Here is a 15,286-nt window from a genome sequence, read left to right as displayed (position 1 = left end):
TTTTCCAAGTTTCTGACTCGAAAATTTACGGGACACGTTTTCTCAACCAACAAGTAAGGGCCAGACCAAAACTTCATCAATTTGCTGGAGAGACCTTTTTTGCAAAGCTGGGATATATATCCAAACAGTATCCCCTATCTGATATTCAACTTCATGTGAACGTTCATCATACCGAGCTTTCATATTTGCCTGATGCTCTTCGGCATGAGATTTGGAAACTGCTCTGAATACCTCTAATTGGCTAATGAGAACATGTATATGATCTCTTAACAGTCTTTTCAGGATATTGACATTCTTTCAGTAAAGTAACGTCAATGGGAAGTCTTGCTTCCCTGCCATACAATAGGAAGAAGGGACTAAAACCAACAGAATTTGTTGCAGAAGTGGTACGATATGCAAATTGTATCGCTGATAAGTATCTATCCCAGTCGTTATGAAATTGATTTACATAATGTGAAATAGTATCTAATATCACTGCATTGTACCTTTCTTGAATTGCATTGCATTGTGGGTGATATGAACTAGTATTTAGTTTCTGGGTGCGCATAATGCGACACACTTCAAGTACCACCTTGCAGAGAAAGTTTGTTCCTCTGTCACTTAATAAGGAATTTGGGCAACCATGTTCACAAATTACATAGTCAAAGAAAACTCTAGCCACTGTAGATGCATCGGTTTCTTTTAATGGAACTAAGATAGGCCATCTTGTGCAATGGTCTGTGAAACATAAAACATAACGGTTTCCCGATACAGTAATTGGCAATGGTCCTAGCACATCTACACTAACCCGTTCAAATGCTCCTGGACTTTCATTGTGACCAAGGGTGCCAAAACTTTGTGTCTATGAGTTTTCCTTTGTGAACAAGAAATACATGACCTAACCCAATTGTCTATATCTCGGTACATGCCCTTCCAGAAATATCGCTGACGGATTCGATCATAAGTTCGTTGGAAACCAAAATGAGCGGCTAGTACATGGTCGTGACAATTATTCAAAATTGTATCAATAAAGATCATGGGAACATAAAGACGTACGACATTTCTTTCTGGTAAATGTCGTCTTGCCGGGGTGTGCCATATATGATATAACAAACCACCCAGAGCAAAATATTGTTCAGACTGTAGAACAATATGCATCTTTAGGCAACTCATCATGATCTAAATATGCCAACATTGAACTAGCAAACCCATCCGTCAACAATGCCTCTTTGAATTTCCCCAAATCTATATCACTGGGAATGGAGGGGGCCTTTTGTGCTGCTGTTTCATCGTCAATCTTCATCCGTTTACCGTGATTGAAGCGCAAATTTTTAATGGCATCAACTTGAGGATGAACTTGAGGGTTTTGCGGTACTTGCAAAACGTCATCTGCCATATCATCAAAATCAGACGTTTCCCACTCTGTCTGTAAGGATTCAGGGGAATGACTATGAGAACAGCAAGCACAATTGTCTAAATTTGCATAATTAAGTCTGCTAAGAGCGTCTGCATTGGTATTGTTACGTCCGCGAATATGCACAACTTCAAAATTGTAAGACTGTAGTTTAAGGGCCCATCGAGCTAGGCGTCCCCCGGATGGTTTATTCGAAAATAGCCATTTTAGGGCACAATGGTCCGTGACCACGACGAAATTGACAGTATGCTGAAGATATGGCGCATATTTCTTCACGCCTTCGACTACTGCTAAAGCCTCTAACTCAGTGGTGGTATAATTGCGCTCTGAATCATGTAACGCTCGGCCACCGTATGAAATAACTCTTTCTTTGTCGTCTTGTTTCTGGGCCAATATATAACCTAGCCCTGTATAACAGGCATCAGTTTGAAGAATGAACTCAGTACCATCAAATCTTGGATAGGCCAGCATTTGAGGCTCCAGCAGTTTTTGCTTCAAAGTTTCAAATGCTTCAATGCATTTTGCATCCCAACGAAAAGGAATATTCTTTCTGGTTAAATTTGTGAGTGGGTCAGCAATTTTACAGAAATCTTTGATATATCTGCGATAATACCCCACAAAACCTAAAAAAGAACGAACTTCAGAAACTTTGGTTGGAGTAGGATAATCCTTAACAATTTGCAGCTTGGCGGGATCTGTAGCTATGCCATCTTTGCTAACGATGTGCCCTAAATACTTGACTTCAGTTTGTCCAAAAGTGCATTTCTTGGGTTGTAACTTTAATCCTGCTTCTCTTAGTCTTTCAAATACTTGTTTTAAATTATCCAAATGTTCTTCAAAACTTCTACTAAAGATAATTACATCGTCTAAGTAACAGAATACAAATTTCCAATTTAACCCACGCAATACTTCTTGCATCGCTTGCTGGAAGGTTGCCGGCGCATTATGGAGGCCAAGTGGCATAACCGGATTCTCCACCATGTATTATGAATTTTAATTGGGGAAATGGTCCATGGGAAAGGAGAGCGAGGTACCAGATTTGGAGTCCCAAGGGATGAGGGAATGAACGGAAAAGGGAATGACTATCACGAAATTAATCAGATGAAACAGAAATTAAGTATAACAATTTATTAGGAATTTACGTTAAAGTGATCAAAATACATAATGTATGTATTAATATAAAGTCTTACCAGAGTTACATCGCATAAGTATAATTGAATATGAATCACGTGCAAGACATGATGACATTATAATCGTCATCATGTTACCAGTCTAACTATTCATCATGAACCAAAGTTGAGTAGGTCTGCATCAGTGGCAGGGCTAGCAAGGAGTGAAGACTTTATTAACGGAGAAACAAATCCTTGCTTCACTCAGTGCAATTGATACACAGAATCGGATATAAAAACGTTCACTTGATGAATGGTTATCATTGCTTTCTGCACTATGATCAATAATCAATTATTGACTGAATTATCGTCACAACAATAGCGTTTAACTTCGACACAACACTATTCTTCGCTCACCTTTAACGTATTCACTAGTTCGACTAGTATCTTCAGCAGATGGTGATGCTTTGATGATCTACAATCGGGATATTCCTCACTGATGACGTCATGTGATTGCCAGTATGACGTCATCGGATGTTACGATGTAATGCCGCCCCTCCCCCTGCATCAGCAGTTTATCCCAAATAAGATCTATTTCTAGTCCTTGGTCGCGATGCATTCTCGGTTTTTGAGTCCTCATGTGGATAGCTTCAAGAGTTCTCCGGGAAAATTATTTTTGTTCCCGCGTTCGAATACCTTGACGTTTTCCCAATCTGGTGACCTTTAGATCTTACATCTTACGCTGATTTGAGGCTGCCAGCAGTAGACTTGTGTTCACTATTATAGCATTTTCTCAAGCTTCCTGGCGGATTCACCAATGTAACTTGCGTCACAGACAGGCGATTTCATATACGATCCCAGACTGTTTTAAGGGTTTTGTCTTGTGGCTACTATAGCGCGCACTCCTAAGCGTATTCTGTGGTTTGATAGCTCTGTTTAACTTCTCAGAGCTAGTATGTAAGTTAAGGTGACAAAACCTTTATTAGCAGTCTCCGAGTCTTGGTTCTGAGAAGCACTGTCTTTTTCTTTTGGGTGGCCGCTAAAGAAAGTCCAGTCTTTTTAACCGCAGTTCTTTAATGTGCGGGTGGCTCGATCTACAAGAACTTCTACATCGTACATCGTAACATCCTATGACGTTATACTGTCAATCAGTGAGGAATATCCCGATTGTAGACACGATATCACCACAGCATCACCATCTGCTGAAGACGCTAGTCGAACTACTGAAAACGTTCCAGGTTGGCGAAAAATAGTGTCGTGTCGAAGTTCGATCAAGCATCGATGGTCGATCGGTAGATCGAACTAATTTGTTTTCTATTGCCTTAGGGTCGTTACAGATGTCCCCGTTTACATGTTCCTGGTTCTGTGAGAATGGGTAGTGTTACTATAAGTGTATGTCAATACATTAACAATGTGATCGCTCGGTGGTTAAAAATTTGTTTTTAGTTTTCCAAGTGATCGTAAGCCATCCATGTTTACACAATATCACTTTTGCACTTTCATTCATTAGCTAAAACGTCGCAACAAATTACACTGTACTAATATTGTCAAAAACAGACAGTTGTTCATTATTTCCTGTGATCATCAAATGGCACCTACATCCGGGCAACCGCGGTGGTGACGGTCGAGCAAGTGCCCTTGCTTCTAAGGCACGTTGTTTTCTAGTATGCAAAGTTCTCCTGATTGGTATTGCAATGTATAACATTGTACTTAGTACGTATAGTAAGGCTACCAACAGTAGAGTGGCATTGTAGTTTCCCGTTCGATCGAAAAGACCTCCTGAAAAGAAAGCGAGGAAAACATCGTGAAACAATATAATTATGTCTCGTCTCAAATTGGGATTCATAATTTGTGTTTGGAGTGTGAAATGTTGTGGATGTTGTGACTTTTTCATTTTTCAAATAAAGTCGACTTACCAGACCTTGCAATGCCATGAAAGATGATTGTTGTTGCTTTTTATGCGAAGTGTATTTGTGAGGTGTGTGTGTACGCGTGCCTGCCGCAGTGTGTACGATAGGATCGGATTTACCATTTGGCCAGATGGGCCTGGGGCCCCCAAAATGAAGACATTCTCTTTTTCAATGTTTGAAAAGCGTGGTTATAAACAAATCATATTTATTATGTTATTTTTAATTGTAATTCCTATCATAGTATGGTTCAAATTTTGACACCATTTCTGCATATCAGCTTCTGTAAATGCCAATAGTTTCGCTCCCTGAACCCACCCCACAGATCCCTGGACCACACACCAAAAGGCTTGCTCTGGCGCGCTTCGCATCTTCGCGGGCTTCACATTTTGGTCATAATGGCGACTTTCCTGATTTTGCAATGCCATGAAAGATATTATTCAATCACGTATTTGTATCATCGTTTATTATTACTGTGCGTCTGTACAATGAAACATGATCATGTGATTTTTGATAATTAAATAATTTATACTGAACCTGCGATCTACCAAACCTACCGGCTAACGGCCCGCCTGTTATCAGACCAATTCCTAAGCTGACCATAATAAGAGATGACAATTCTGACGGCCTGGTATCAGCAAATAATTCGACGGCGGCTGAGTATGGCGCACCTTGAAATACTGCGGTCAGTAAACCCATTGCTAGAAAATACAATTAATCAAAATGTGTACATATATAGAAAGTAGGCTAAATCATCATGTTTGTTGAAGTTTCACAGTAATTATTTTATCACAATTTATATTTCATACAACATTGTTATACTTCACAATAATATAAAAAAAAAGGAAACATGTCTTATACGTATCAGGCCCACGTCACTCTGAAGTTCCTTCTTTTTTACAAGAAATCGCGCCATAAATGACGAATTGGAATGGCTAATTTTCTGTTTAGTAGGCCCTAGGCCTATCGTTCGGCATTTTCGGTCTGGTTGACAGTGCGTCATACGTAAACTAGGCTTTTTATTCGGTCTCAGATTATAAATGAGTCCAGCTTGCATTGGATTGTAACATTCAATCCTAAGCACAACGTTACACAATTGAACTTACCAATAAACAGCGGTACAAGCTGACCCATGGTTCTGCTGAAGAGAAAGCAAAAAGTTGCTACTGCCGACACGAGATTTGTAAGAACAAGTAAATAAATTCTAGAAAATGGGAGATATTTGTTGATAGCGTAAAGCAAATATTGTCCTATTACTATCATAGCTGCAAACACGAAGACAAGCAGAGCTCCGCTGTGGGCTTCTAATCCAACTGAAGTTGCAAATCTCGCCTGTAAAGAACAACAAGACAGAAAGATAAGATATCACCGGTAGAAAATATTTTTGTTTTAGTTTTTTCATAATGACGAATCCTAGATAACCGTAAGCCGTCCCTTTGTATTATACTGAATGTAGAGGGCGGCATTACCAAATGGTGTTGAGCAGGGGTGTTGCGCACCCTCATGCACACCCCGGTGTTGCATGCCAATGCCGTTATTGCCATAGCCGCAATACCCCCTCTAGACGAATCACGTATAAGGCAATTCACGGAGGAGCGGTTTAAAGTAATATGATATTAGTCTCTATGCGAAATTCATGACGACTAAACTTGTCATTAATTGCAATAAGCCACATTTATAGTTCTTTTTTTAGTATTTTATTTCTAATAATTTTACAATATGTTTTAAGGGAGCAGCATGCATGAGCATTCTACAGCTCTTCGTTTCAGGAGACAGTTACTAAGTTTAAGGTGGGATTTAAGGTATCATGACAAGTTTCCTTACGGAATGTATAATGTAAAATGCCCAAGCAGATGCACTGAATAAATAACCAGTGAAGAATAATCTCATCTCTCGAGACCGCACTATCTCAATCCGTTTACAATCTTGAGGCGCACACTGGCCTGGAAACAACGACCTCTCAATCATGGCACTACGTCGGAGTTGTTCACGAAGTTGTCTGATTTTTTCTTCTTCTGGTTGAACCAAGAACACACAGGATAACATGCAGATAGTCAGGAAAATGGCGGCCATTACGCGAAAAGAATAGCGCCATCCGAGAGTTGTTATCATATTGTCTAGAGATGGACTGAGAATCATAAAACCTGGGTGAACAATAAAGATATTAAACACAAATGTTTGTTACAATGTATTTATTACAAAGTGTCATCTGCTATAGCTGTCAAATACAGACAACATCTAGGTGAATATTGTACGCTGTGTATGAGTCAAAGACTTCTATTCTTCTCACTGCATGTTCACTGTCACATTGCCGAAGTCAAGTTCACAAATGGCCGAACAGTTGTTTGATGGTATTAGAACAGTATTTATTTTTAAGCAAAGTTGAACTCTGATGACGCTATGTATCCTAAATCTTGTTAGCATCTGTACAAGAGGTAGACACTTGTTTTATGACATTAAAGCATCAGAAAAATGAGTAACAAATAGCAAAGAACTTTTTAACAGTTTTTTTAGCATAAAATGAAAGGAATCACTCATATTATTGGGCTAAATTAAACGTAAAATATACCCAGACAAACGAGCAAAATATATGTAAATAGCGCCCTCAGTTTTCACACAAAATACAATTTATAGAATAAAAATAAAAACAAAAAGATGAAATATTTGATAACTTAGGAAATGAAATTCTATGTTAAAAATAGCTTTAAAAATATATGTGCCTATTAGTATGATAGCTATTGGTACTGTCCAGCGGATTTCTAGCCACGAAATTCTGCGGTGTATGCCTACGTAAGCAACTAAAAGGTAAACCGAAAACACCTTTTCTTCAACTTTTCAGTTTGTAGCATAGGATATAGGAAGAGCTATCGGTCACAACTTCGACAATGGGAAACCACCTGACCAAAACTAAAACTAGGAACTTGAAAAGACCCATTGTTAACATGGGGTGTTATACTCCATAGTACAGAATAACTGCAATATCCAATGTTTATAATAACCGACGGTCTAACTTACCTAATGCTGACCCAGTCATTGCGATACCACTACATCGTATACACGCCTCACCACGGTGGTCCATTAATAATAATGTACTGGTAGATTGATATACAAAATTAGCGCCTATGCCGTATACAATGGCAAACGTAAAAAATAAGGCGAAAAAGTCGTTCATGTAGGATGACACAAGTGTTCCAATGCCGCATATAAGAACGCCAGTCGCTGCCACAGCTCTTGGACTACGTCGATTAATAAGGAATATGCTGACTGGACTAGATAGACAGGCTAAACATAACATCAGCGATCCGAGCCAACCTGCACGTATGGTATAAGAATACATAGAATAGTTTTCGTTAATGGGCAGAACAATCAGCAACGACTTTAATAATTTCAAGGTCACCTCCAAAGCTCCGTTTGCCACTTCTTGACATAGCATATTCGAAGAAAACTATGACAGATTTTCATTTATTTACGTCTACAAAAGAAGCTAAACGAGCACAATATTGAAATTGCCCATAGTTTACAGAAATTTTCAGAAATCCCAAACTCTTGAACCACAAGTCATATATTGTGCTGAAAGTGTTCTTTTAAAATCTTAATATAAAGGATCCACATATTGCTTTTCACTCTGCTAAAGTGAATTTTGAAAATTAAATCAAAGTAATCTAGTCGATTTCAGGACGGACAACACAACTTAACACGGTCGATTTATACTGAAAGGAATTTCGGAGTCTGGAAAGTCGACATTACATACACTATGAAAGATATACAAACTGTCATCTCACCATACTACACTCTTATTTCGCCAATTAAAAAAGTCTTAAACAATCTTAATCAATCTTAAACTGGTGTTAGTTACGTGGTCCTCTCGTCGAAATATTGGTTAAGGGCCCTTAATTTTCTTGTTGTTTAAGGCTCAAATCAATAGTTGGTTAAAACTTTTAACCAATAAATGCATATAGCACTTTAACCAGCTTCAAGTTTAAGTGCTTAACCAACTAGGTTGTTTAAGGTCTTTTAATCAATATTTGCTTAATAACTCTAAACAGATAATGATTTATGTGTTCTATTTTATCTAAGGATTGTTTAAGAAATACAACTGCTTAATCAATGGTTGTATTGGATTTAATTATGATTGGGACTTTCTTTCTTTCTTTTTAAAAACAAATTATACTGAAACATAATTCATGATAGATTTGAAGTCATCAGATCTTGGTCAACTGTGAGATTCGTTCAAAATACAATTTCATGCATAAAGTTTTTTTTTTATCAGTTCAACCCGCTATGTATCCGGGCAATGTATCCGAGCAAAAAAGTAAAATCTAGTAAGCCTTTCTCTCTCTCGCATGCATTACGATAAAATGCTAAAATACAATACATCAACGCTAATAAATTCACACACTCGATACGGTATCCAACATACCGATACTTCAATGCATCTCGTCTACATTGTAAGCTATTGTGCGTATGCCCAAAACTGAACATCGCGGTACACACATTGGTGATATACATGTACCGTGCACGTAGACCAGTACAGTACAGTATCGCTAGTATGTCAATCCCAATGACGTTGTTAAATCTAGCAAATGAACGCATCAATATCCATCCTTTGTGTCTCAACGATGTCTATGCATAACTTATCAAACGAATCTCGAGTTTGGTGCAACCTGATTGACTCAAACCTACCTATTTGAACGAATTTTCAGGAGACCATAAGCAGCACGACCAGCATTCACTCGTGGCTGCCATTTGCTTTTGTCATTTTAAACAATAATTGGTTAAAATTCCGTGGCGCGAGATGTATCGTTAAACAGGTAAAGTACAATTCCACTAAACATTACACAGTTTAACGCCTTTTAACGTAACAAAAAATAACCACCTTTAACAGTCTTTTAACATACATTAAACTTTGCAGATTAAGCGCAAAATCACGCCTTTGAACATTAATTGTTTAAAAATCTTAAACTTTTATTCTTATACTTGGCGACTGTTAACTGCCGGAACAAGAGTGTACTCTAATACCAAATTACTAACACAGGTGCACTCCAGAATGCACTCTTAGTGCACTCGTACGAACGCATTATTTTCAAACCCGCTTCTTACAATGTAAGACTTATTATGGTTGCGGAAACTATTTTCATGTCATATAAAATGAGTTTGTTTACTATTTTAAGAGAGAGAGAACACTTGATATTTTATACTGTACATAAATAGCGCCAAACACGTGGAAGTAACATAATGAAAGCACCAGAACATTAAGTGGAATATAATTCCACCTGATAATAATATTACCATTACATAGCATAGCAATATATAACAGCAAAATAAAGACGACATACCTAGAATGTAGTCATATCAATTACAGGAATAAAATTGTTTAACACTTAGTGGAATATCAGGCGTTGATACACCATTACTGGAAACATGTGTAGGCCTATAGTGCAAACACAATTGGTTTAATTTTGTACTAAATAAAGAGGACGTTTCCACGAAATAAAGAGAACGTTTGAATAAAATATAGGAAATAAAGTGCAGCATAAAAACGTTGTTTATTTCAATCATTGGTATAACAGGAATGTGCAGGGATGTGATCCACTATTAAGAAAGCGTTAGTGTGACGAACTAAATCGCTATGAAATGTGTTTTCAGTATTGGCGAATCAGATATTCAAACGTTATTTTCATTAAGTCTTTTCAATACTTTATCATTTATAATCGGTAGACTAAATCTATACCTCCGTCATTGAATACAATCCATGTACTTCTTGATGTTACAACATATAGTAAAGTGGTAAAAAAAGCTGATTTATTATGATAGAAATATAAAGTTTGTACACCACTTCGAAGCAGTATTGCATTAAGTCAGCAGATTCATTATACAATACCAGAATACAACGCGCGTTTTCCATTTTTTGGAATACCGCGTTGGACTATTTCATAAAAAATCTATTAATTATCTATCTTTGTTTGTTTAGCGCAAACGAGATTTATCATGTAAACTGAAGTCTAATACATGTAAAATATCAACAAATTTTCATTCTTTATGTCATTGTAAAACTAATTAATTAATTTTTATAATAGTTGTGCGCTTGTGACATAATTTGACTAAGTTAAAATGATATATCTGTAAGACCCATTTATAGATAAATAACTAATTTACTTCTATAGTGTTTAGTTAAGAGATATAAATTGTTCAATGCATTCCTAAGGATGTTTGATCCGTCCGGCGTCGTCTTAATTATCCTTTGCTGATTAACTAATCATTTCTATAGTACCAACGACACTTGCGTGTTATTGATCTTTAGATATCTATACCATATGAACCTGTATTACATTAGTCTCTTAATAATAAGCAGCCATGCATACAGCATGTATGATTACTTTATGCACAGTTGAATACTGGCAAGCAGATATATTAATTATCTACATGAGACCTTCCCGAGATGAAACGTTTTATCTATGAGCTCATGTTCATTAATGATATTATTATATAATACTTTTCAATAAAGCACTGGTCTTACGCATGGCTTCATGTTAGCTGTTAAAACTGTTAGGGAACAGATGAAATCATTGCACAAATGTAGAAATGAAATGTACATCATTAAATTTGTGACTATATATAAATATTATAAATTTAAAATCGATATCAATAAAAAAAATGCAACATCACTTCCTGTTTAGATAGGTGAGAAAAAAGTACATGTACTTTTGCTTGTCCAATGTCCATGCTGGTGACACTTGTACGCATAGACATTAGCTGGTGTCTATGGGGTGTTCACAAATTTGGGGTCAAAGGTCATCGAGACGTATATTTCCGGTCTTAGACTGAAAAACCTCTGAATACAATGAGGAAAGTAATATGACAAAATATGTTTAATCTTGTAGCTCGTGGCTGCCAGTTAGAACAAACTATAAGGATTAGGCTTGAGTTGTATTTAATTTGTAAAACAAGATAATTTTGTTTTAATCAACAACAACAATAAAAATAATCCAGAGTAATCTATGCGATGCCAGAGGTGCAAAATTTCCACAAATTCATAAAGTGCTTGATAATTACTGTAATGTTTGATGCATCTTACCTGTCAATGCGGCATTATAATGAAACTCTTCCTGTAGTCTCACAAAAAGCACACAGTAATTGTACATAAATCCACCGATGAAAAAATACAGAATAAAAACAGAGAGAGTAGCCATCCATAGCCAGTGTTGTGACATGAAACCTCTGACGGGTCTGCACAGGTCCCGGATCCATTGCCGGAATGCATAGCAGCAAGACATTTTTGTAGAATAAATATAAGACAGTTACATTCGTCTTATGTTACATTCAGGCTTGGGGTATGTTTTTTCACTCTCCTATGATGCTTCTTCACTTTTCGTTACGAAATTGAATTGTTATCTGAAACGCCACTGCTTCTCATTTTTACATGGAATTGCTCTACGTCGTACTCGGATTCGAAAATGAATTCCATTTGCGAGAAATAATCCAATCTGAAGATTCTAGTATTAAGCATTTAATCATGTTAACCATATGCCTATCCATAAGACCATATCTAGTGAAGCGGTAAGACTCACTGTCCGTTTCTTTCGCCCAATTTATATCTTCTTTTTAAAGAGACAAAGTTGACACAGAACTTCTGCATGGAACTTCCAACATCTGAACATGAGCAGATATTATAAGAAGATACCCAACGTCCAAATACCGTAAATCGACTGTTTTAACCTACGAAGCATTTGCCGCTGTCACATAATGATGACAGCTCCGATGTTATACACGCATCAGCTACAACTGTTGTATCACTTTATTGAAGATATACTATGTTAATTTCTGCTAATAATACTGCTCAGCCTGTATTTCAGATCATCATCACAGTGTTTTCTTATGTGATTTATATCATAACATCTGCAATAACGATAAAATATGGAGGCCATGTGATACACACACTCAGTTGACATCAATGATTACCTCCAAGACGAACACTGACAGTAGCTTTGTAAGAGGCAATTTATAAAATAAATGAAACAGATCCGCAGCTAGCACTGTGGCGTCTACTCGGATAGCAGAATTAAAATGTCCAATCTGCAACGAAAAACAAAGCAAAGTAAATACTTAAGCTGCTTTTAAGTTAAGAAATATTAGCATTTACTATAAAATTCTAGCTATAATGTAACTTACATTCAGTACTATAGGAATTATAGTGTTTTATACATGCGCTGATCCGATTGCATTCCCTCACTAATGATAAAAATATGAAAAATTAATGATCTATTCCGGCTCGTAATTCTTTTCTACTTTTCCGCGAAATCGATAATTTTCATTGTATAATTACTTATTGATCATATCGACAATAAATATTACAATGGGGTCACACATGTAATATTAAAAGTTGTTCAATAAATATACATGGACTATAACAAAAGGTGCCCGGTAAATCAATGATATTACAAATAGCTATTAGTTTATGACGGGCTTAATTAGTAATACCTGGGAGATATATTTGACATGTTATTTGCTCTTTTATATTGATTTATTATGCATTCCCATGGAGTATAATTGGATTGTCACTCAAATATTAGTTCTTACCTATTATTTAAAAGAATAATGTTCCCTTAGGCGTCAACATTCCACAGGGTTAACTAAAGTAAATAACCCGGTCTGTAGGAATATTTGGAAGAGTCGTCCCTTGATGGACTCAAGAGCCTACAATAGGGCAGATAAAAAATATAAGCTAATAAAAAAAATATGCTCTTATCTTCCCTGGACAGTACAATATGTGAAATTTACAAACACCAGGAAGAAGAAAAGCAAACATGCAAACAAACATAAGAACGAACAAGAGCCTTCTCTTTTGTTTAGGAAAGTGTGTAATGGGCCTAAGACTGTAAATTATTCAGACACTGCGCTTTTGACGAAATAAATATCACATAACAGTTATAGCTGATACACAACGATTCATATATAAGTAAGCATTTCTAAACCAATATTCAGTATTACCAAATCAGGATCAGTGGGGTGGGGGTGGGGTGTAGGGATTGGGGTGTTTAATAATGCAGACAACATTTGACACACACAACGCAAGCTTAAATACTTCCAAGGCATTTCAGGATCTGGTAAGTCGACACGACATTTAAATACACACACGGTAAAGCAGTCATCTGATCATCAGGCACGCGGGTCCACACGAACAACTTGATAATTGCTTCTGTCAATATTTTGATACTTACAGTAATGGCCTACGTGGTATTGGTTTCTGATTTTATTTTCCTACATTAGTGGAACCATTTTTTTTTTCATTCCTAAACCTGAAATGGTAAATATTTGATTGGTTTCTTTTTTCTATACCCTCTGTATAACTGTATGATTGTTATGATTATTATCTTTTGTATTATAACCCCACTCCCCATATCGCGTAATTGCTATCTTCAGTAGATAGCAAAAAATAAATCATCAAACATAAAAATATACCAAAAGAGTATTCCGCTGAAGGAATTGATTATTTTCTTTCTGTTGTAGGCTCTAAATGCTATATTCAGAAGATAGCAAAGCAAAGCAACACCCATCCTCCCAAAAACATTGCTTAGTATGAAGAGATGATGTTTCAGAACGCTTCGATGATATATTAATTCACCAATCAAATGCTAACTGTATGAATTATCCTTTGTATTATATAAAACCCGCCGTATCGCGAAATTGCCATCTTCAGTAGATAGCAAGAAAGCATAAAACAAAGAAATATACCAAAAGAGTGTCTTGACACTGAGCTTCCGCTGAAGGAATTACTTGTTCTTTTTAGGCACTGCATGAATGAAATCTTTGGGAATAGCAAAGCGAAAACATGAAAAATAAAAAAAAATTCCAAAACGCATTGCCTACATGCACGCGTTTTAGCTGGGCGCGTGCTTAGAAAAAATAGACAATATGCCGAATGCAAAGTTCTAAAGAAATGCTAAATGACGAAGCTGATAAAATTTTAAAACGGGACTTATATAGCAGAGATTATCAGGAATGTGGTGAAAAAACAGACACAAATTTAAAACGTGACTGATACATTTAGAAGAGATGATGATTCAGAACGCTTCTGGGATATACTAATTGGCCGATCAAAATGCTAATGTATGAATTATATTTTGTATTATATAAACCCCCGTATATCACATAATTGCTATCTTCAGTAGATATAGCAAAAAATACATCATGAAACATAAGAATATACCAAAAGAGTATCTTGACAGCATCCGCTGGAGGCTTTATAGCAAAGCAAAAAACATGAGAAATAACAAACACTCGACGATCAAAATGCTAACTGTATGAATTATCTCTTGTATTATAATAAAACCCGCCGTATCGCGTAATTGCTATCTTCAGTAGATAGCAACAAATCGTTGTTGTTTTGACTTACTGTCTTATGACGATTTTTGGGCAAAACGAGTTATATAAACTTTCAAAGCCTATGAATGAAACTCTATATTCACACAGTTTTGAGACCTAAATGTAATTAGGTAATGAGTTATGGCACTAATTTCTAGTATAATACGACACGGTCTCTTTGTTACGACATTTTCTTTGTAGGCCCTAAATACTATCTTCAAAAAATAGTAAAGCAAAAAACATTTCAAAAATTATTCCAAAAAGACATTGCCTAACACGCGTTCTACAGCTGGGCGTGTGCTCAGAAAAAAACAGCATTATAGAAATACTGAAATGACGAAACTGATACTACTTATATAGCAGAGATTATCAGGAACGTGGTGGAAAAATATCAAGAAACAAAAATGCAAAAGGTGACGGATATGCCTATAGTAAAAGAGATGATGATTCAGAAAGCTTCGGGATATAATAATTGGCAGATGAAAATGCTGAAAACTGTATGAATTATCTTTTGT

At 36.4% G+C, this 15,286-nt stretch overlaps 1 protein-coding gene across 1 annotated transcript; it reads right to left on the bottom strand.

Moving 5' to 3' along the window:
- Positions 1–2,506: 2,506 nt before the first annotated feature.
- LOC140137982 (monocarboxylate transporter 2-like) lies at positions 2,507–12,481 on the bottom strand. Its single transcript, XM_072159810.1, has 6 exons — positions 11,485–12,481; positions 7,425–7,721; positions 6,234–6,553; positions 5,516–5,741; positions 4,967–5,110; positions 2,507–4,281 (listed from the first exon to the last, which is right to left on the bottom strand). The coding sequence occupies exons 1-6, from the start codon at positions 11,681–11,683 to the stop codon at positions 4,031–4,033; spliced, it is 1,437 nt and encodes a 478-aa protein (XP_072015911.1). The 5' UTR covers positions 11,684–12,481; the 3' UTR covers positions 2,507–4,030.
- Positions 12,482–15,286: the final 2,805 nt, after the last annotated feature.

This window comes from Amphiura filiformis, chromosome 17, assembly GCF_039555335.1.
Source record: "Amphiura filiformis chromosome 17, Afil_fr2py, whole genome shotgun sequence".
NCBI lineage: Eukaryota > Metazoa > Echinodermata > Ophiuroidea > Amphilepidida > Amphiuridae > Amphiura > Amphiura filiformis.
This window is presented reverse-complemented; position numbering and strand designations above follow the sequence as displayed.